This window comes from Hippoglossus stenolepis, chromosome 6 (genome assembly GCF_022539355.2).
Source record: "Hippoglossus stenolepis isolate QCI-W04-F060 chromosome 6, HSTE1.2, whole genome shotgun sequence".
NCBI lineage: Eukaryota > Metazoa > Chordata > Actinopteri > Pleuronectiformes > Pleuronectidae > Hippoglossus > Hippoglossus stenolepis.
Genome location: NC_061488.1, coordinates 7,070,858 through 7,094,022, shown reverse-complemented (window position 1 = coordinate 7,094,022; position 23,165 = coordinate 7,070,858). Strand labels below are relative to the sequence as shown.

The window sequence follows — 23,165 nt, the reverse complement described above, 5'->3', positions numbered from 1 at the left end:
CTTTCTCTTGTTAAAGTGCCTTCAGTTATTTTATTATGCAGCATGATTGATGCAACTCTGACTCAACATGCAGTAAGTGTGGTCTCCTACCAGGCATGTGCACCATGCGACAGTTGCAGTTGTCCACCAGGTAGCGTGTTTCACAGTCGATGCGACAGGCTGTGATGCTGTAGCTATCAAAGAAGTCCGAGTCCATGGGCGTCACCTTACAGTCTCCCCAGGGTGGGGGGAGATATATCAGCTGCAACACATCATGCATCACATTACTCAACTGTTTTATACAAGAGCAACTGTTTTTCTACACAATTACTGTTGCTGATATTTCAAGCATCATGATTCTGCCACTTGTAGAAGAATAAACCGCACAAATATACAAACAAACCCCTGCGTAAATAGAGAAGTGATGTGATAATGTTGCTTTATTACAATTTGGACCCTATTTTCATGGTTTTGGCATCATTACTATCAATAACGTCAAATTTAACTACTGCACTGTAGTGAAAAAATACTTCCATATTTTTTTATATAAATTTTTTCTATTTGTATCAGCCAGATATATTGAGTTTATTTATAGCAGATAAAATGAGCTGATACATTACAGCTTTTTGCCATTCACCCATTAACACACACTTTCATACAGTGCACAGAGCACAGCTGTCGGGGGCAATTTGGGATTTAGTATCTGGCCCAAGGTCACTTTGGCGTGTGTAATGGGGAAGACTGGGATGTCCCTCTGGTTATAGGATGACCCGCTCTACCCCTGAGCCAATTAATTAATTGCCAAAAATGATTTGGTTTCTGGAATAACATGACAGTTGGTGGAAGGGTGTGTTATGGGTCAGGAAAGTACCCATTACATTTTGGTGCAGATCCGGATCAGGCAGCGTGTTTTTTTTTTAGCGATATCTATGCGTGTGTGAAATTTGGTGCAACTTGACTGAATTTGTGGGGACTGTGGCCAAGGACTGCACTCTACTGAGACCCATTCTAGTTTAATACACATGGGCTTTGGATAATTGTTGGGACAAAATGAACAATTTGATGTCACCTGACAGAGTTGATTTACAAAAATATGACCAGTTGTAATAAAACAAATACCACATGCACAGGTTTGTACCCTTTGTTCTTGGCAGGAAACAAATGTCTGGAACCCGGGTGCCACTCCGAAGCCGAGCTGATCAATGAACGACGGCTCGTCCTGACTGTGGATCTGAACTTTGATCCCGGCTTCAAACGATGTCTCGTCTGCAGGAAGACAAAGAGTGAGAGAGAGCGGAGCAACACACGGTGAAAAGTTATTTCACTAATGGATCCTGACACTTGGAAGAGTTTTCTGTCTGGGTTTCACACTCTAAAGAATTAACGCCCACACACCGGCACACAAACCAAGCATACACCCGCCCACACACACTGGTGGACTGTGATAGATAATCAGATCTGAGTGAAGGAAATAATCTTCGCCTCACCTGTTTCTCCCCACACTGGCAAGTATTCATCCTGCTGAATGTCCAGCATGAGCTCAAGACCATTACCCATGCCTCCCTTGGTGGTGAGGAGGGGAGGGCGTCCATCACCGCCTGCGTTAAAGGTGTAACACTTCCCGTAGCGGGTGAAGACCTGAGACACATGAGAAGTGGAGGAAAAAAATTAAGTTCTGATACAGTTTTATTTTGGACATTTCTCAAATGTTTGCCGTTTAAGTGAAATAGTTGATCGTGTTTTCTCTTTGAGCCTCAAGCAGTAATTTAAATTAAACCATCTAAGAGGGGAAACGTCTTTTTTGCAGTGGTTATGTTTGTGATTTAAAATGCAGTAAAAGTCTATATATAATAGCATAAATGGAAAATACTGTTAAAGTACAAGCACCTTAACATTGCATTGCAAAGAGCTTTTTTTCATCAAAGATGCTAACAATAGTTTTCCACTGGGGGTCAGTGTTTGTCTCAGTTTCTGATGTGAGTGAGTGAGTGAGTGAGTGAGTGTGTGTTTGTGTGTGTGTGTCTGTGTGTGTGTGTATGACAAAAACAGTATGAGGGGGAAAAAGCAGTGTGTGTGACAGAGAGAGAGAGAGAGAGACAGAAGAGGAGAATTGAAGAGGAGAAAGAAAAGAGGGAGAGAGAGAGGAGGTATTCCTGTGGGTTTGTGAGTTATACAATCGACCCAAGTGAGATGATGGAGATTGGCAGAGAGGTGATTTTAAATTCCCTCGCACGCTCTTTAAGGTACTCATAATGGTCCTGACGTTACCATGGCGACCACACATACCCAGCCAGGAAGAATGTAGCCTTAATTTTTTTTTTAAAGGAAAGCCGAGACAAAAACGTTAGAATGAAACTGTGCAAGATATAATGTAAAGCCCACATGACATATTTAGACAGAAAGGTCATTGATACGGAGCTTTAACTTTAACAAAGGGTTAATCTTGCATTAAAGCGCTTAGTGTCGTATGAGTCAGAGAAACTCATGCAGGGGGAATGAGTGAGAGTGGGAGAGCAAGGAGCAACGGAGAGCAGGGACGCAAAGTGAAAGAGACAGAGAGAGAGAGAGAGAGAGAGAGAGAGAGAGAGAGAGAGAGAGAGAGAGAGAGAGAGAGAGAGAGAGAGAGAGAGGCAGTTTAGCTTCGAATGCTCAGAGCAGGCTATTGTTCAGCGTTATGGCACTGAATGACATATCTCTGATTAGAAAGAACAAACCAAGCAAAATTTTTTGAGAAAGAGTTTGGGTGCTGCCCGGGGCAGTTTAAATGTTTCAGACATCTATCATCTAAAGTCAGTTGTTTGCTGAAGAAAAAAACATTCTGGGCTTTGAAGAAAGAAATGAAATGCACGACGATTCACAAATAACAGGAGGACAGATAATTCTAAGAGAGGGCATTTTTGTTTCAAGTAGACAAGATGAAGGGTCCACATGCCAGATGTTCTGTTTTGTCAGGAGCATGTTAATATGCTAACATTTGCTAAGGGCTCTCAGTAGAGCTCATCCCTCCGCCAAGGACCAACAGTCCCCTAAGGAAACCTAATTTAAATTCACTAGACCTGGATTTTCTACTTGGATCTGAACCAAATTGGACTCACTCACAAATATCAGTCCCCTAAACAATTATTTTAAAATCAAGATCCATGACTTATTCTCTGAGAATGTTGAAAACGCCCTATACCTCACAAAGAGTGAAAAGAAAATTCTCCATCTTCACCCTGATTTGGATCCGATCCAAAATGTTATAGATTCGTAATATAACAAATGAATAGGCAAACAAACAAGAGCAGATGAAAAATTAACTTCCTTGGCTGAGGTAACTCCACTCAGTGGTGCGTATACCTCCACCAAGGCCAAACAATCCAAGGGCAGCGGTTCCCAGACTAGGTGTTGGAACCCCCTGAGAGGTCGTGAGACACAGAGGGAGGGTAGCAAGATCTAAAAACAATTCTTAATTGTTCCAAAAGCTAAAAAAAAAGAAAATCTTGCTAAATTAAATAATAAAATCATGCAAATAATGATCATCCTTCTGATTTTCTTTGTCTCAATGTGACTCCAGAGGTGATTAAGACAGATTAGCGACCGCATCATTTGCAGGTCAGTTTACAGCACCACAGGAAACATTGCAAAATGTGCATGTACATGTGGTTTTATTGTGAACTGTAGCTCAAACACAATAATGGGGTCTGCCTGTCTGTGTCATAGTTATTTTGGGGGTTAGGGGCTGGAAAGTGGGAACCCCTGATGTAGGGAATGTCACATTTTAAACCAAAGTGATGGACAATTCAACTGATGGACAGAAGGACATTAACATCCAGCCAGGGCTAACAATCATCGTGTCGTAAAAGCCCTGATCAAACATCCAGTCTTCCAAATATCTGCTCTAATGTCATTAACCTGCTGCAAGTAACCTTCACTGCACACACATTCACAACCTCTATGAACCCCGGAGACGGATTCCACATCTGTAAGAGGAATTCCAGTTGTCAGGAAGGCGCTGCCCCTCTCTGCACAAACAAAAGCACAAATATGTCAGATCATACAGTGGCTGCACTAACTGTACTTCATAAATAAATCACTGCTTGACACGGACGTTAAATTCCTGCGTGTGACGGGTGCACGATGTTCACCAGCATCTGATCGATATGCAGATGTGCGGTGATGGTGTCAGGTAGCACTTGTTCCCTGTCTCTTGTTAAATAGTTGGTGGTGTGACAGAGGTGGTATGAGAATTCAAATACAACACATTAAACATGTATAATGCACAAACTGCTCAGCGTGCACACTGTGGCTGCTTGTTCTGTTTGTAATGACGAATGAATAAATTATTGTGCACGTATAAATAATATGGGATCCTACAGCAGAAATCATATGGAACATGAGGGAAGTGTTAGAATAAGTGTGGCGACGACGCAGCAAAATACCGACTTCTAAAAGCCAAAGTTCGGCTTAGTTGAGAATTGTGACACGTTTATTTTTCACACCGTTTCTCCACTATACAGGTTCTCTCCAAAAAATAAATCAATTCCTCCTTTTTCTGCAGAATTTAAAACATTACTCACCAGCTGCAGTTTACACAGGTGATAATCTTCAGAGCTGTGCAATCAATGAAGCTGTCACTCAAACACAATTTCCCATGTATTGAAAAGCACTCAGCGGAGCTCTGCTGTTATTAATCATGATGCACGTAACCACGCGTTTGTGTTTTTAGAGAAACGTTAGATTTTCGAACGAATATCAACATCACAAATCCATGCACTCTGCCATCCATTTAACACGGTCGCAGAACAGTCTTCCAAACTGTGAGCTCCTAAAAGACGCCTCAGCAGGCGAAGTTCAATCCATTACAGCTCTGTTGTTTTATGGGGATGGTTTCAAAGACGTTAAAGCCATCTCGCTAAAGTGCAAACACTTTCGCTGTTATTATGTTGTACACTTAAACAGCTATCACCGGGAAAATGCCATTTAAATGCAACAGCAAGCAGACAGCAGCCCGTGGTGACCGGCACTAAAATTATACACACAGTTGTTGCCTCCTGTCGTGCATCTTATGTAATTTAGTATTGTAATTCTACAAGGATTTCAACTGACCTGGAAAATCGGGAAAAATTTCACACTTTACTGAGTATTTTCACACATGAATTCACTTTCTGAACATACATAAAGGGATGAATATTAATATGAGAGTGAGAGTCTGCAGCCATGCTAGCGGCCCACTTACTTTACTGGAGAATTTCCATTTTATGCCACGTGATACTTAAACTTAGCTGAATTTCTGAGCAAAATATTGTACTATTTTAATTTCACTTCATTTATTTAACAGCCAAACTACAAACCCGATGGCTGGTAATTTGTCACAATAAATCAGGCACACGGTCAATTTACTGCAGAGTGTGTACTTCTGCTTTTGATGCTTTGCTGGTACTTAACTTTTATTCGAGTAGAATTGTTAAGGCAGGAGCTTTACCATTTTTTATAAAGATACATATATATAATATTACATAAATATATTCTACATTGTTGTGATGGCACAAGGCTCTTATAGATCTATAAGCACTGTCTCAGCCATTGACTTTGTGAGGTTGAATAGTTAATAGTTATAATGATTCTAATAAAATGTATCATTGTATTTTTGACATTAAAAACTATTTTCCTGTAAAAATAACTCATCTTTGGGGTTTGTTACATGAATGTATATGATCAAATGTGCTTTGAGAACCAGCAGAGCAGTAGCAAAAGGTGTATGGATTAACACGAACACCAGATAATGTTGTTCAGGTCTAAATTATTCATTAAACCTCATCCTCCTCCTCCTGATCTACCAACATGGGTGAGGGAGGTGTGGATGGAGTTGACCAGTCCCCTATAGCTCTGTATCAGACCTGCGTTACAGGGAAACATCACACCCACTGTTTCCCTAAAGCCACATCGCTAACCTGGCTAAAAACCTAAAGAGGACCTGCAGTACGTGGTGAAAACAAAAGCAATCAGCTCATCTACATGCTAACAAAGCCTGTGCAGACTGTTATGTTCTGTGAAGGTGACTGATCACAGATTGAAGTCTTGGTAATGCTGGAGACTGATCACTCATGTTTGCAGCTCAAAGGTTAGAATAACTCAAGAATAAAAAAGCATCAGAGCCAAACCACCCCCTCCTCTGCTTGCTTCTGAATGAACAGTTGACTCACCACCCTAATTGGGTGGAACAGAGATCCACAAGAGAAAATACACTATAGGAGGCGGATTGAATGCCAGAGGCACAGTGTGTGTGTGTGTGTGTGTGTGTGTGTGTGTGTGTGTGTGTGTGTGTGTGTGTGTGTGTGTGTGTGTGTGTGTGTGTGTGTGTGTGTGTGTGTGTGTGTGCGCGTGTGTGTGTGCTTGCGTGCGTGTGTGCGTGTGTGTGTGTGTGTGTGTGTGTGTGTGTCATAATGATGCCCAGATCAGAGTCACTGTTTGTCAAAGTAAAGACGTTAAGATGAGAAGCTTGAGAGTTTAGGTAGAGAGGAAGTGCAGGGCTCCTCGGGGAGTACGGGTAACTAAAGCCATTTTCAGAGAACTGGGTCCGGACTTTTTCCGCAGTTTTTCACACACTCTCACAACGCGACAGGAGATTTTCCGCTCAGACGCGTTCACAACAGCAACAAATTCTCTGCAGCATAAGGGTGCAGCAGTCAGATGTAACGTATAAATTTCACTGCGATGTGATTTTGTTTACAGCTCATTTCAGCTCTTATCACCACAAACTCTCTTGACGTCTTCGTCTGTGTCTTCTACGTGTCTACGTCTACAGAGATATTTATATTTGCACTGACAAAACACCACTTTGGTCCAGACTGAAATATCCCAACAAGTATTATAGCGATGCCATGAAAAGTTTGTGCAGATATTCAGGGTTCCCAGAAGTTCCCTCTGGAGGTGGTGCCGGTTCTTTGATTTATGACCACATAAGAGCAAAAGTAATTTCATTCAGCTTCTGCTGTATTTCATACTTAGCAATAACTGGGGAATCCTGCAGGGCAGCGAGACCCTTAGAGCTTTTCTTCATGCTCTAAAAGGACAAGGCAGAAGGATTCTATATTTTATGTCATTATTGACAAACAAAATAAATAATTTTGACCTTAAAACCCAAATAATGAAATCGTTTTTTAGTATTTGTTTTCAAGTTGTTCAAGGTTGATTAATTTCTCAGTAGCTATTAACAAATAATACTCTTGTGTAGAAGGAAGTGGAACTACTTCTCTGGAGGTCAAAGTCAGAATAATGAGTGAGAACTGATCATGCAAATCGAGACCATCATGTCCGGTGTATTGGCTGTTGATGACACCTTGGGGAGGTGCAGACTTGATGTTTGATGTCAGGTCCTCCACACTATTAACAATAGAGGAGACAACTGGAGGCAGGAGCTTTTTCAATGCTCGAGGAAAGCGAGTGTTTATTTGAAATCCCTTTAAATGTCATAACTCAATATATCTAGGAAACCATCATCCGTCTCTCTCCTATCATACCTGCTTCTTCCTGGCAGAAATATCATAAAACCTCCTCCAGAGTTGTGAGGGGATTTTATCCATCATATTTGGGATTTTAACCACCAGCTCCCACACAATAAAAATATTTTTTCCCTCCTCCATTTCCTTCCTGCCCGCTCTGCCTCGCTCTTCCCTCGCTCCCTTGTGTCTCCCGAACTATGATGTTCTTTACCCGGCGGACTCCTCTCCATCTCCTGCCACACTTCCCCTCCCGCCCCTGCTCCATTTGATGAATATTTCACAGGCCAGTAGAGACAGTCCTCCTCCTCTCTCATCTTATTCCCAGACACCGGTCGGGCTCTCAGTACCTATCACCTTCAGAGAGTAAAGCATCATAGCGCCGGCTAAGGGGTAGAGCGGGTAGCATATCATATGAGGAAAAACGGAAGGTGTGTATTCACTTAAGTTATATATGCCTGAAAAGTGCTGCCTCTATCTTAAAATCAGAACTGTGCTGATCACAGCATGACAGAGAGAATTTTGAGGAAACAGGTTAAATGAGGCACGTGTTTGAATACATCAAGGAGCAGGTGAGAAGAGGTCACAGCTCTTTATAACCTGTGTGGGTACATTATGCTACTGTTGGGAGGCAGAAGAGACAAGACGGAAACTAGATGTAAAAGTCCTGCATCTAAAATACTTAAAGTACAAGAATTATTTGCAAAATGTCCATTGGGTATCAGAATAAAACAAACTGAAATCTAATCAGTTCATCTCTGAGTCCAAGTGACAACTGAGTCAAAATTTGAAGAAGTTCCCTAAAGGCAGATTTGAGATGTCATGTCCAAGAGGCCCAACACATGTTTTGTGAGGCCACTGTGACCTTTGACCACCAAAATTCTAATCAGCTAATCCGTGAGTCCAAGTCAACATTTGTACCAAAGTTGAAGAAATTCCCTCGAGGTGTCCTTGAGATATCGTGTCCACAAGAAAAGACAAACAACCTGAAAGCATAAAGCTTCTTGCCATCGGCCGTCACCGGCATGGAGGCATAAACATCTACAGACAAATGGCCCCAGGAACATAAATATTATTACAGGTGTATATTACTTCATCAGGTTGTCAATATTACTACATCGATCAAAGCTGTGATGATGGTCAGTGGTAAATGGACTGTACTTATAAAACACTCTTAACGACCACTCAAAGCATCAAATGAATCCATGTACATACATTCATAGAGCCTCTATACGCACCACTCTTTCTATCACACATCATTCACACTCGCGGAGTGGAGGAGCCAGGGATCGAACCAACGACCTGGTTGGTGGACGATTACTAATGAGTCCATCAATCACCAGATGCTACCAACTCTTCACGCCATTCTGACAAATGTGGCACAGTGAGATCCAAATCAGCAGAGAACTAAAGCGAGAGACCGTTTCTGAGGAGATTCACAACAAAACGATATATAATAACTTATCGGCAGACGAGCCTGCGGGCGACCGTCTCTGAGGACGACTAATTGTTGGTTTAATGCAGTCCCTGCTCTCGGAGGTGGATGGACCCGCAGTATCCCTGACGCACTGAGAGGAAATAACACCCTGCAGGAAGGTAACCTGTAATTCCACCACCTGCGTCTGCGATTTCCTCAAAGGAGGAGGGATGTTTTTTGGGTTGAAAGGCTCCTCGAAAACTGAAAATGACACTTTCAAATTCCTCCCGTGCAGAATGTTCCCGGTGGATAATGGAAATGATTGTGTGAATTTGGATGGGCAATATAAATGTCCTAAAATTGCCAGTTCACATTTATTAAGAGGCGTTGACGTTTCTATTGAGGCTCCTGCAATTTGCTGGCATCTGCATATACGACCCCCAAGTGAGCAAGAGCACAGTGAGATGACAAATAGGAAGACTAACACATTCACTATCAGGCAGTTATTCTGTTCATTTTAATTACATTAAAATAATATATGAAAGCTATGAAGCACTTGCAATGCTTGCAAAGTGCGACCCCCTTCGTCTCTTTCCATCCCTTGTGCTGAACCCTGATATCCAGCGGGTCCGTATGGGATGTTAAAACCTCCTCTGCCTCCTTTTTTCCCCTGCATGTCTCAAAAATCACAGGCGCCTGTAATCTCCTGCCTGCCCGCTTGTGCCAAACCATGTGCGGTGTCCACGCTCGCTCTGCGCTGTGAGAGGAAAAGAGCTGGGCGGGTGGAGAGGCCATCGCAGCAACAGCAGCAGCTATTGAGCTTTGACTCCAGCGTGCGCCGCCCTCTTGTCACACACAGCCGAGTAAACATTGAGGGATAAACAGCCCCGGGCCCTGTCAGAAGGGCAGAGGCCTCACTACAACTGAAGTGGCAGACAGCAGGGTTAACTAAGATTAAATCTTCATGTGTCACGTGTGACCGCAGCGTTGTAGAATGTACAGTTTATCTATATTTGATTATATTATACATGATTATACTGGTAATGTGCAGGGAAATGCCGCATTGCCTCTAAACACTGCAACAGAACGAGGATTAATCTGAGGCTTCATGAGATCAAGCAAGGGAGAGGAAAAAGTAAAATATAAACTTCTACTGCACAAATTTATTCTCTTTAATTTGGAATTTTCTCCAACCTTTGCTGCATTGTTAATTATGGGATAGTTTGGGCCTTAAATCAGTTACGTTAGAGGTTTAGAGAGAAAATTGTCAACAAGAAATGTGAAAACAGAGGCGCCAACACTTTTTACTCCATCTGCTGAAGGGCCACTGTGAGGTCAGGACATTTTCCTAAATCTTTTCTGAAGGGGTTGTATGTGAGATCGCAAATGTCCTCGTCAGACATCTTCCAGAACTAAAGTTTTTGGTAATAAGGGCAAACGCTGGTGCTGTAAACAAAAACATGATTCATGCAGCGGAATTAATGCGTCAGGTCCTTCCTCTTGCATATTCAGGGCCACCTCTTGTCTTAATTTGAATGCGCCTGTCCCGGACAAGCAAAACATATTGTTTTTTAATGCAAAGTAATTGAAAGTAGCAGCAGAATTTGTTTATGAACAGTATTTGAATAATTGTTCTGCAAATGTCCAAATAAAAATAATACATTTTGTTGTGACTGGTGCTTAATATACTGTCATAATTTTTAAAGACAGTAGATGTAGTAGCGCTATTGAAGAAAAGCTAAATAAAGTATGAAAAATATGTTGCCAAACATTTCATCAGTGTGATTAACTCACTACACTGTACAGAACCACAGGCCAGCTTGGGTCTGAATGAGTTGTGCCTCAGTGCGGTGCTGATAATGACGGGTCATTTCAGTTTAAATTGGTCTCTATAATCGGATGATTGCACGTCCACACGGCTGCGGAGCCCAGGACCTGAGGTTCGCTGTGAACTACACATGATTAACTGTAATGGCTGGTGTTAACTGTAGCTTCTAATGGGTGGATGTTTGTTGGTAGGTATGGTTTGTATGTGTGTATGAATGCCAGTCTCCCTGTATATGTGTCCTACAAACTAAATTTGTATGGCAGACTCCTCAGTGCATGTCTAATCATATGCATAGTGTAATAATGAGCGGTATCACCCCTGCAGCAGGGCGGAGGAAAATGAATTTAAGGAAGAGCCAAAAGGCTGCCAGCGAGCATTTTACCCGACACCTGACTCCAACTCGGTAATGGCCCAGGAAGGCTCTGGAAATTGCATGTTTCACTTTGTAGGTTCGTACCGCCCCGTCTCATAATTTACTCTGACTTAAATCAATACCGTCCTCACCCTCTTAATGAAATTGTGTAGCGTGCTTATACGTTAGTTTTAATTACTTTCGCAATGTCATCTGAAGTAGACAAAATAAATGAGATCTGATTTATGGGAGGGCCGGAGCAGCTCTCCTCTCCGAGTTGCCCGGGTGTAGTCGTGCTGTCGTGTTCCTAATATGTTCTGTGAAAGCCTGCTCAAACGGACACCTCCCATTAGGAAATGCTGCGCAGGCAACAGTCAGACAGCTTCCCAGGAAAAAAAAGCCACATAAATAAGTCAGAGACACTATGTTCTATGGTTAGACGAAGGCCGTAAGGAAGTATGGACATATGGTAATGTCAGAGTATAACATTACACATACACGCACAGATACACAATAGGGATGTGGTGACGGATAGTGCGTGACATACAGTACATGCATCTCCATTCCCTCTGGACGCCGCTCGTAAAACACCCACGCACATAGTCTTGTTGCACAATGGAGCACTCATAGATTTATTTTCGGCATCGTGCCATGATTCACCATCTGAGTGGCTGTAATAATGCAGTTCAGCTCCTCTGAGGGATGAGTTGGGACCAGCTCATACAGTAGATCTACTGGGGGCTGGACAACGTGAAGAGTGGTGGTGGACAGCCCAGAGCTCTTAGTTACAGGCCAATTTGATCACCAGAGAGTTCGTCCCAGCAGAGGAGGAGGAGGAGGAGGAGGAGGAGGAGGAGGAGGAGAGAGGAGGAGGAAGAGGAGGAGGAGGCCGTCACCTTCATTAGTAAGAAAACATCAAAAGACTGAGGCGCTGGAGGCGCTTTCCTGCAGGAGAAGAGCACCTTTCCACTTCTGTGCTGCAAAAAAAAAGAACCTTTTTTCATGAGATGTCTTTCATTTCTGAAATACCTCCCAGCAAAAGGTGGGATGAAGCTAAATTAATGAATGCATTCATTACAGGGTCTCCTGTCACTTTTTTGGTGCAGTTTAGAAGGCGGGAGATCTGTCAGAAGGGGGGAGAAGGGAAAGAGAAAAATAATCTCCCGCAGCTCTTCCCCCGGAGTGAACCTCCTCCGTGTGACAAATTTCACACTCTGCTGAGAGGAATCCGCTGAGGCTTTAGATTTCCCAGCCTGTCACATGCTGTTGCCGAATACCAGGAGATTAATTCATTTCGCAGAGCGTGCGTGTAAGCAACTCCCGACTCCTAAACACGCAGCGTTGGCGCCGCCGCTACCTGCACAATCTCAAAGCGACAACGCGCGGTAGGTTCAAGCTGGGAGGCGAGATAACACGCACAAAGGTCAACATGTCAAAGAAAATGTCCCGTTTGTCAGATGAATCACGTGTAACAGATACGTAAGAACGTCCGGGTCACGCTCATTTACCAAGCTAAAGGTTTAATTAAATGAATGATAAATGAATTAACTGCACTGTTCTGAACACTTTACTGCAGTTGGAGCGGTCGTTAAACAGCACATAACTACACGCTCCATCTCTTAAGAGTCCTCCAGCCGAGCTCAGGCAGCGGTCAAACTACATCAGAGGATAAGTTTTAAAAGCCTGTGGATGAATGTTTCTTCTTTTAAAATATGCATCAGTAGACTACACATCCATACCCTCTGGCCATTTAGGATTTTTTTCCTTTGCAGAGAGACAAAAAAAAGAGGAATGAGCCATGTTCAGCCATTCTTTTTCAAAGAATCAATCCTTTTTTATTTGTCTCACGCTCTGTGTTTCTTTGGTTGGTTGGACAGTGTGTGTGTGTGTGTGTGTGTGTGTGTGTGTGTGTGTGTGTGTGTGTGTGTGTGTGTGTGTGTGTGTGTGTGTGTGTGTGTGTGTGTGTGTGTGTGTGTGTGTGTGTGTGTGTGTGTGTGTGTGTGTGTGTGTGTGTGTGTGTGTGTGTGTGTGTGTGTGTGTGTGTGTGTGTGTGTGTGAGTGAGAGTGGGTGTGAGCAGTCAGGAGGTTGGTGTGTGTACTGCGAGGATTCAGAAATAAACACTCGGTGGTGGACTCGCCCACCCGGCTGTTTCCAGTCAGACAGAAAAGGACAGCAGACAGTGACACAAACAGAACAGCAGACACAGAGCATACGGCACAGACCAGGGCTGTCACTTCTTTTTCGAAATGCATTCACACGTGGGGGAAGAGTTCCTACACTACCTCCGACAAAGGTATATATGTCCCATCTCACCACGTAAAAGCAGTTTATCCCACTCATCATCTACAACAGGGCTGTCCGCCATATTCTAATTTGTCCTGCCACGGTTTCAAAATGCACTAAAGTCACTTTTACACTTCCTTTTTTAAAGTTTTTACCATCCACACAGACAGTCAGGCCTCATAGTTTCAAGCGGCCGTTGTGCACGTGTTACGCATCACTAAAGGAAGCCAGTAAAGTTCTGTTGTTTTGCTTTGAAATGTGAGGAAGTTATAGCAAGCAAAGGCGTCCTGAGCGGACAATCACGATACAGAAGCATCTGAGAAGCATGTGGGAGTGTTTTGAGTTCTAATCCAAAGACGGCAAGATGAAAAACAAAAGAAAGGTTGTTTGTTTGTCGACTTATTCTTCAACGTCAAGTTTTCAACCTTGTCTAAATGCATGGAGGTGAGGGTGGGTGGGGATTATTCATATACATTCAAACTATAATTCAAATTTGTTAATCGTTGAAGTCCAGCTGAAATCAGACGTGTAAAATATCAATCATTGTTTTATTGAATTAGTGAAAGAGCAAATTCTTATGGACACATATGAAATGCTCCTTTTCCTCTGGCAGGAGGGGCGGGTCTGTGTTTGATTGACAGCAGCTGGCAAACAGTGGAAGGGGAATGAGAAAAAAAAGAAAAAAAGAAGCTGCTTTCACACTTGCACTACAAACCTGACATTTTCTAGACATTAGCCGGAGGAGCTGCATGTGTGAAAGGAAATGTCTGAATCATTGCAACCAGTCATTAAACAGACTTTACTCCCCAGTACAAAGGCTGTATAATGTCTGACAGAGCTGCTGTGGGAATCGAGCAGGTCATTGTCTGAAAAATTCACAGTCCATCCTCTCTACTGCAGAGCCATAGATCAGCGCTGCTCTCCTGCTCTCCCTGCCCTCCCTGCCCAGGTGCTTCCCCCTCAGCTATTGCCTGCTGCAAAATAGAGGATTTTCAATCAACCGATTTCAAAAAACGTGGGAGACCGAAGACATAATGACAGATGTGGCTGATTTTTAATCTTATTTGTAACAACGTACACACTAGGCGGTTCCAGTCGAGATGCAGGGTTACACACTTTCCCTGAGTGGTGATTGCAGAGATGTGGGACCTTGAAAGAAATGTGCGTGATCAAGTGTGACTTCATCATAAAAAACAGGCTGCTTGTGCTTGTTTTTGTGACGTTTTGCACATCGACAACTCTGAACATGCGCTCCAACCTGATTCCCGGTTCTATCTAACAAGCCATGAGCAGACCCAGCCTGTCTCATCCACTGCATTGCAGACAGCCCATAAAAAAAGTTCAGGGAAGCAGCTCAGTGCTCCTCTTTAAGAGAAGTTCTTAAATCCCCACTTTAATCAGATCTGCCATCCATAGTCTATGACGTCTTTAAGGATCCCAGGGGGGGGGGCCGGGCTAACCCTGGACATGCAGCCCATCCCAGGGGCCAACATACAGATGTAAACATGCGATGCTCTCGGCGAGGTGAAATCTGGATGTGAACTTAAAGTGGCCCAGGGGGTAAATGGTGAATTTGGCCCAAATAAAACTAATTCGGGCCACCTTTGGCACCTTTGGTTGACATGGGCTATTGCTAGGTTTACTTGTGGCCCAGATCTGTCAAACAGGAGTGAACCATCCAAGTGTCATCATTCCATGCCGAATGGGCCGGATGTGGGTTGTCGGCCAAATCTGGGCCAAAAATATTTTCGGCCTCAGAATTTGGACCCAACTTTAGTCGTACTTTATACTACATCACCGGATTTCCTCCTTTTCTTTCATCATTATTAAGTACCTTTAATTTCAGTTGGAATTAAAAGAACAAGTTTCATCTGGCATCATTAGATGCATCATTATAAATGCTTATGTTAGTGTCTGTATGTTCATGCATGGAGTCTTATTCATTTCTTTGTCATCCTCTATGTTGTTTTGTTGTGGTCTACCAGACGATATCACTTTAAAAACCCACTAACTTCGGGTTAAAGGCTCGATATAACAACCTGCATTGTCGAATCAGTCTTTTTCAAAAGTCAAAAGTGTTGCGACTGAAAAAGCCCCAACGTGCGAGTCGCACTAACAAGACAGGGAGTAAAAAAGGAAAACACTCTTGATGTGTGTGGAAGTGAGTGTGAAGGACTGAGTGCAAAATAAAACGGCAGAACTGTCTGGGCCCAATTTGCAAAACATTCAAAAATAATTGGAAGCTCTTGAAAACAAGGAAAGAAAGCACTTGAAACAATATTTCACTCGACCAATAACTGATAGAGGGGGGCAATTATAAACAGAGACGTGCCAATCTGCGACAAATGGATATGACATTGATTTGCATCTGTAAATCATTGGCTCTTATAAAATTGTTTCTCCAGATTTCCTCCGCATAATGGCTGTTATAGATTTCAACTATTCTCCCATCAGTTAAAAAACAGGGGATAAAAAAAATGCATTCAGCTGTGGTGCCTTTCTCGATTTTTCATTTTTATTGGGAGCTGGTTCAAATTTAAGAAATCCCACTGAGCTTCCAGTGAGAGAGCGATGTCGGTGAAAGTAGAGGGTCAGGTCTGTGCCACCTCTTGACAGGCTGAGGTTGCCATGGTGACAAAAAAGGGATAGATAGCGGGAGACTAACAGCTCAATTAGACGGATATTCACTGTAATCCTGAACACAGAGCACAGCACAGGTGTCAGAGTGCGTCTCCGTGTGTTCGTTCATTTTCTGTAACCAAAGACAACTCAGGGAAAACCATGAGAGAAGGAGTAAAATAAATTCTGCACTAATTCAATTTCACCTTTTACAGAAAACGAGTGACAAGTGTCCCAATACTTGTCCTGAGGAAGTTCCTGAAAAAAAAGATATATTCCATCTAGCTAAATATTATTTTGTGATTTTATCTGCACATAGTGGTCCTGAAGGTTTTCGGGATGTATCCATGAATACAAGTCCTGTCTATTGTCTCCCCGGTTCGGGCATTGTTGACCTTCAGTTTAATGCTGCGTTTTATTTGAACATAAAATCCAAACCTACGCAGATGTTTTCACTTATTCTGGGCGAATCGACTTTTGCTCTGGTCAAAGACGAGTGCATCTGTGTAGAAAATTACACAAGGGCACCACTTAGTGCACTAATGGAGCTGCAGAGTAGGAGAAGCTGTTTTGCCAGCATCTGGTTGTGGAAGTAAAAATCCTTCATTCATTCGCTCTTTTCACATTAATAGGTGAGTCACATTTGGAGCGTTGCCCTGACTTGGATGGACATGAAAATGAACAACTGACTAAGAAAATATCTGGTTCTGTGAACCTGAAAATGAAAAGTGAGTCGTTACGTATGACTGCTAAGATGCCTGATGTTAAGAAACACAAAATATACAGATTAAACGACTCCCTACGTGCTCCTTCCTTCCTTTTGCTGGTCTGGTTTCACCTTTGGACCTTTGTCTCTTTATTACATATATCTAGTAACGAGATAAAGATGGTCAAATCTTTATGGATGATGTAGCGGCCACCGACATACTGCCGACGGTCAATCTGACTGTGACAAAGAAAGAGGGAGTGACATTGAGGCAAAGAGCACTTTCCTCCTTCTCTTTTTCGACGTCGCTCTGGCCAGTGTTCCTCCTCCACCACTGCTGAGACCTCCTCATGTTTTGCTTTGGTTCCCGCCAACGCAAATCTCGCTGGAGCAGGCAGGTTTCAACTTTTGAAAATAAAATGCGGATCCCGGGGTCTAGTTACCTGCACTTACTACAGGATGATCACCTGCGCACACCAATTTTCTATCTGCACAACCAGCACTCTCTCTCAGAGGGGATGTGGGGACGGCTGAGAGGGGATGGAAGGATTGAAAGGATGTCAAGGGGTTGAAGCTGATGTCACCGCCCCCCTCAACCCCCTATAAATCGCCTGTGAGATACAGGGAGAAGGTTGTGAGTTCAGTTGTTACCTAAGGGGAGCAGTGCTGAGGTCTGGTTTGACAAATTGAAGCTTTTGCAGGAGACCTTTATAAATAAAAATGTTAGAGTATATAAGATTTTAGCATATATGCTCCTCCACAATATGCATGTAGGTCGACCCACCTTTAGACTGAGCAGATGCTTGATTAGGGAACATGTGCAGTGTCTCTGAAATTCTTTTTTTTATGCTGATTATCCTTTTCCACAGCAGTTTTGACGGATCATAGCAGGAAAAGCAAAATGATCGCTCTGTCACGACTGAAACAGCAGCAACTTGTAATTCAGTCATCTTTCCTTTTCATTATTTAGATAAATGTGCTTGTACTGCAGTGACATATCGAATTTCCTGCAGTGAAAAACGTCAGAGTGACCTTTAAATTCACCAGTGTCCTTGTTTAAATTGATAAATCTGGGAATTTTAATTACACAAAATATTATCTGAAGATTTTAGAGGAACCATTTGACTTTCTCCTTCCCTCTCACCTCTTTCTTTTTTTAATCCTCTGCTATTTATTATGCGCCCGTCCTCCTCCATCCCTCCGTTTATGAACCTCTTTCACAAAGTGGAACTCATTTGTCTGTCTTCACATGCCAATAGAAAACAGACCCTAATGAATGCCACTCAAATTTATCACCGCAGGCTGATATCAGTCTATAATTAAAACAACACTGTCCTTCATAAGGTGTCAGAGGTGATAACGTGAGGCACTGATAACTCCTCAAAGACACACACACACACACGCACCCACACACACACACGCAGCCACCCCCTTGTTACCAAGCAACAATAGAGTAATGAGTGGCTCCATCAGGCCAAAACTAATTTCCGAGTATAAGGCCTAATGCTCTGATTGCTCAGTGGCCTTCCATAAGTAGGTTATTGTCTTTAGTTATTTACTATTTTAATTAACCTTCCCCCCCTCACACATAATTCATCTTTAGTATACATAGCATCACATTAGCTCGAGCTACTTTCAAACTAATAATTTTGAGTAAACATGATGTTTTTCAGCTATTTGAAAGCTTCTATAATAATTATACCAACAAAGGATTTAATTGAATACAAATGTTCACTCACAGTCACAAAGAAAAAAAGAATTATCACCCAACCCTGCCCCTCCCTTCACTTCTAGGTGGCTTTTTTTGGTGTCTTTCAGCTCGTTGTTTTGGTTTACAGCTCATGGCTTTGTGAGTTGCACCTGCAGCAGAAGGCTGTTTTCAGCAAAGACGTCCCAATGTCCGAAAATGTCCGAACCCATTTAACATTTTACCAGGGGGCCGGCAGGAGAAGATTGCAGAGAATGTTCACAACAAGCTCCAGCTGGTCCTTCCTCTTTAGGTGTGTGTGTGTGTGTGTGTGTGTGTGTGTGTGTGTGTGTGTGTGTGTGTGTGTGTGTGTGTGTGTGTGTGTGTGTGTGTGTGTGTGTGTGTGAGGTTAACCGTGAAGATGTTTGGATAAATGCAGCCATTTGAACTTTGTTAAAATCAATAATGTTTCACCTTCTCCTGTAATGGATGTCGATCTGTCTTCGAATATAAAAAGTAAACTCCACGAAAACACTTCCTTTTTTTTTTCATTCTAAAAGACCAGTGCTGAATCAGACATAAAACTGAGTCACAGGTTGTCGTGGAACCAGGTCAGAACAGAAGTGTGCGAAATATCCTGCATCATTTTACAAACTCTCTGCCGACATTACAAGCACAGGCTGTCCAAGAGTGACGCACTGTTCCATCAACCTCGATTTCTGATCCTGTGACTGAAAACATACTGGTCGTCACTTTAATTAAGCATTAAAGTGTGACCGAGGTGTCGAGGAGTAGCTGGACCGGCAGGGTCCTGCAGGCAGACTGCAGCGTCTGCAGGCAGCACAGACCGGCAACACGAGGAGCATAATAAGTTGCTGCTGCTACTTTAACAGGTGTGTCCCTGTCACCCGGAGGACATAGTGTGTGTGTGTTTGTGTGTGTGTGTGTAGGAGATGAGCAAGTCAGCACGTCTGACAACTCGGCCACGGCTTCAACTTCAGCTGTGCTCCACTTATCAGAGTGGCAGAGAAACAATGACCAACAGGGAGTAAACAAAGAACGCAGAACCAATTTACTTCTTTAGATATACCTGTCATTCTCTGCCGGGCCACACACACACACACACACACACACACACACACACACACACACACACACACACACACACACACACACACACACACACACACACACACACACACACACACATGCACAAGCACATGCACACACTGCAGTGACTGATGTCCTCTGTTCCTGGAGGTTGTGTGAGGTTGTGAACATCACTCACTAAGCGGTGATGCCTGTTTCAGTGGTCACACTTTGTTTTAATCATAAGACATAACAAACCTTACTCTGAATCAAATTAGACCAAAACTAGAAATCAAATGCGACACACAGCAAAGTCCTGCCCTAATGAAACACTATAAATCTGAATTACACAGTTAGATACCATAAAGCACATATTAAATCCAACGTTTATAGTAGATATTAAAACTAGGAACATGATCCGATGGGATTTTTTTGACATTTTGGGTAAAGCTTCAAGCTGGTAAGATATAAATAATGCAAATCTTAAATTGCTTGGCTAAATATTTATCTAGTGTCCAAGATGTTTAAAGGGTTAAGTGAATCGTGCATCTCGAAAAAATAACTATTTATTTAGTCAATAATGGCTGAATGAGAAAGTAGAGTTGTTTTTTTTCCACGGTGGTTTTATTTTAGCTTCTGCAGCTGCAGCACAGACCTGCAGTGAGAGGCAAACATCGTTTTCCCCTCACAGGTAAAATGAGTCAGGAGAGGACACAGCAGCGAGGAAATACTGTATGTGGTAAAAGTATCATAATGATATAGAGTGAAATAAAAACGGTGGATACTTCATTTCCACCAAACTAATAACATTTTTTTTATTTAGAAAAGGATTTAGAAGAGGTTTTGAGGATACAATGCCATCATCAGGACACTACACATGGCGTCTTCACACAAACAAGGTCAGTGTGAATGTGTGGATATTCATGTGGATACAGTGTGAACTCTGGTACTAAATGACATGACTTGCAGCAAAGGGCCTGGGCCTGGATTTAAACCAGTGGTGCTGCAGTAAAGAAGCAGTTTTAATGGTGTGTGCTCTAACAGGTGACCTACTGGAGCATCCTCCTCTGACATTGTATTGGATGGACCCCCCGAGCCATTTTTTACCTCCCCCCCTCTTTTCTTTCCCAGTCAGCCCGTAAATGTCTTTCTATCTTCTCCCAGGCCTCCCTTCAGTTTACATTGTATTCTGTGGGGTAAATACAAAATGTCATAATGATAATCTGTCAAAAGAGAGCAGCATCCGGAGGAGCCAAGGTCTGAACAAATCAACAATACACACACACACACACACAACAACATACACAAAAACAAAAACACACATCGCCGGTGAACCTGCTTCTTATTTCCTCAAGCGTGTCGATATTTCTCACAGACGCATAAAAAAGAGGGAGAAACAACAAAGAGAAATGTTGCGGGCCGAGCCGGAGCCATCACTGGTCAACTGATTAGCTAAGTAATTGTGCTGCAAATGCCAGACCGAGGTTGATATAAAAGTGCAAAGACACATCGGGAAAATACTAATCAGTCTCCCGGCTGTTCTCCCTGGAGGCGGCTGTTGTTGCTGCGAATGTCACCAGCTCCTCCAACAGCACTTTATCTGTGCAGACGTTTGTGCTCCTGTGTGTACCTCTGTCTGATCAAACCACCGAGAAATTAATATCGTCTGCTTTCCCAATAGTTTTCCCCTTAGACAGTAATAAAAAAAAAAATTTAATGTGAGCAGAGAACTTGCGCAGGATCCTTCTGCATATTAAAGTAAATGACTCATTAAAGCCGTGTCAGAGGAAGACGACACGACACTGAGTCTTTCTTGTTCCCATCCCGCTGCTTTCTCCCTCCGTTACTCATTATAACCCTCATTTTTGCTCCTGGTAACAGCCTCCAGCTCCTTCTCTGCTCCCCTCTCTTTGTCCTTGCCTCATTCCGAGCGGGTCTCACACCTACAGCAGACTTCAGCCTGCTTCCTCACCTGTCACTACAACTGCTCCCATCTGCCTCTTCTCACTACGTCCTGCCCTGCGTCCATTTCTCCGACCCCGTCACACACGGAGCCTCCGTCTGTCTCAACACAGTTATTTGTGCAGTTTACACATAAAAACTCAGGACAGCTTGAGCCGAGTGTAAACCCAGCAGCTTCTTCTCCGTCAGTGCTGTTTGTATTGCGGCAGGATTATTTGATTGTTTGCTTCTATCACTCAGCTGTGTTTACGGTGCATGTTCCCTTGCAAAGCAGGATTATAGATAACTGCTGTTTGTGCAGCTCTGTACATCTGACTGGATAATTAATTTGAATCACTAAAATGTTCCTAATGAAGCTCCATTTAAACAATATCTTATATAGTCTGCATCGTGACAGCAACATCACATTCATACCGAGTGAAATATTCAAGCCCAGTAGTTCATGTTTTCATGGCTGCAGCATGACATCAAGTGAACGTGACGGTGATTCACTCTGACACGAAAACCTCGGAAACATTTGGCTTTTGACTTGAATTCGACCTGAGTGTGTTGAAACAATAACTGCCTGCACGTCATGCATAGATCCGTCGAAAGTTTCCACCAGATGTAAACACACAGTGGGGGAAGAAACCAAGAAATCCATCCACCCATACATTATCTATACCGCTGGTTATTCTTGGAGGGTCGCACAGGAGCTGGAGCCAATCCAGGCTGACATTGGATGAAATACAGAGACAAAACACCAATACAAGAACCCTAAAAAAACTAGGTTACAAGCTAAAGCACTTAAAATCAAAATCAAGTAAAAGTATCAATGGCAAAAACACACATCTGGTGGAAAAATGGCCCTTTGACTAATATTTATGACGCTATTCATTTGTTGATTCTGATTTATAAATGTGGAAGTTGTGTTTCCCTCAGTGTAGTTAGTTTTATTCTTTAAATATAGTTAGGTTTTTAGAGGAAGTCCTGAATCTTTCCCCTGATGCAGATCTGCCCCAAAATTGTATGGGTTCTTCACCAATTCATACCTTCCACCAAGTTTAATGGAAATCCGCCCTGTAAAACACAATGTCCTTGGTGGGGGTAAAACCATAAGATGAATCTGAGGGCCATGAGATGATTGATTGATGATTGGAACTAAAAACAACAAATTGTTTGTTTATGATTTTTGTGAAATATTAGACAGTTTAACCCCTTTCGATGTAAAAACTGTAATTTCACATTAAACCATCTCTATGGTCAAACATCTGAAATACGACCGGGGACCTCAACCAGACACCGTTTTCTAACACAAGGATTTAGGAGCAGTGGAGGTTTGGATTCAGCGGTTGAATCTTTAACTGTGCATCATATTTTGTCAGAAGGACTCACATCAGACTGGGGCTGCACAGGCACGTAGGCCAACAATCAGCACAGCGCTCCTGGCAAATTAATGACCTACTGGCACAATAGAGGGGAGGGACGCTTCTGCTTCATCCCTCCCCATACTTAGCATGTGACACTCTGCGGTAAGTGTTCTGACCACACAGTAAATATAACACATCAATACGGACTGTTAACATTGTTTATTGTGTAGAAGTAATGCTGACTAATTGGTCCCAGAGAGTTAATAAGCTTTCCTCATTCTTCAGTTATATTACACGTCCTGGTGCTTTAACATGATTCCAGTACATGTTGTTCAGTTCTGTTGATATTATTGTTCAGCTGAAATCTGTCCCTTATTAGTTCTATAGAGATTTGGAGGTGATTAGCAAAACC

At 42.7% G+C, this 23,165-nt stretch overlaps 1 protein-coding gene across 1 annotated transcript in view; it reads right to left on the bottom strand.

Moving 5' to 3' along the window:
• LOC118110465 (acid-sensing ion channel 1) overlaps positions 1 to 23,165 on the bottom strand; it is a 44,407-nt gene that overhangs the window by 3,881 nt on the left and 17,361 nt on the right. The window contains exons 3-5 of the mRNA XM_035158220.2: positions 1,467 to 1,617; positions 1,118 to 1,245; positions 91 to 241 (exon numbers count right to left, since the gene is read on the bottom strand). Of these exons, the coding sequence (XP_035014111.1) occupies positions 91 to 241; positions 1,118 to 1,245; positions 1,467 to 1,617 (430 nt within the window). The remainder of the gene's footprint in view (positions 1 to 90; positions 242 to 1,117; positions 1,246 to 1,466; positions 1,618 to 23,165) is intronic.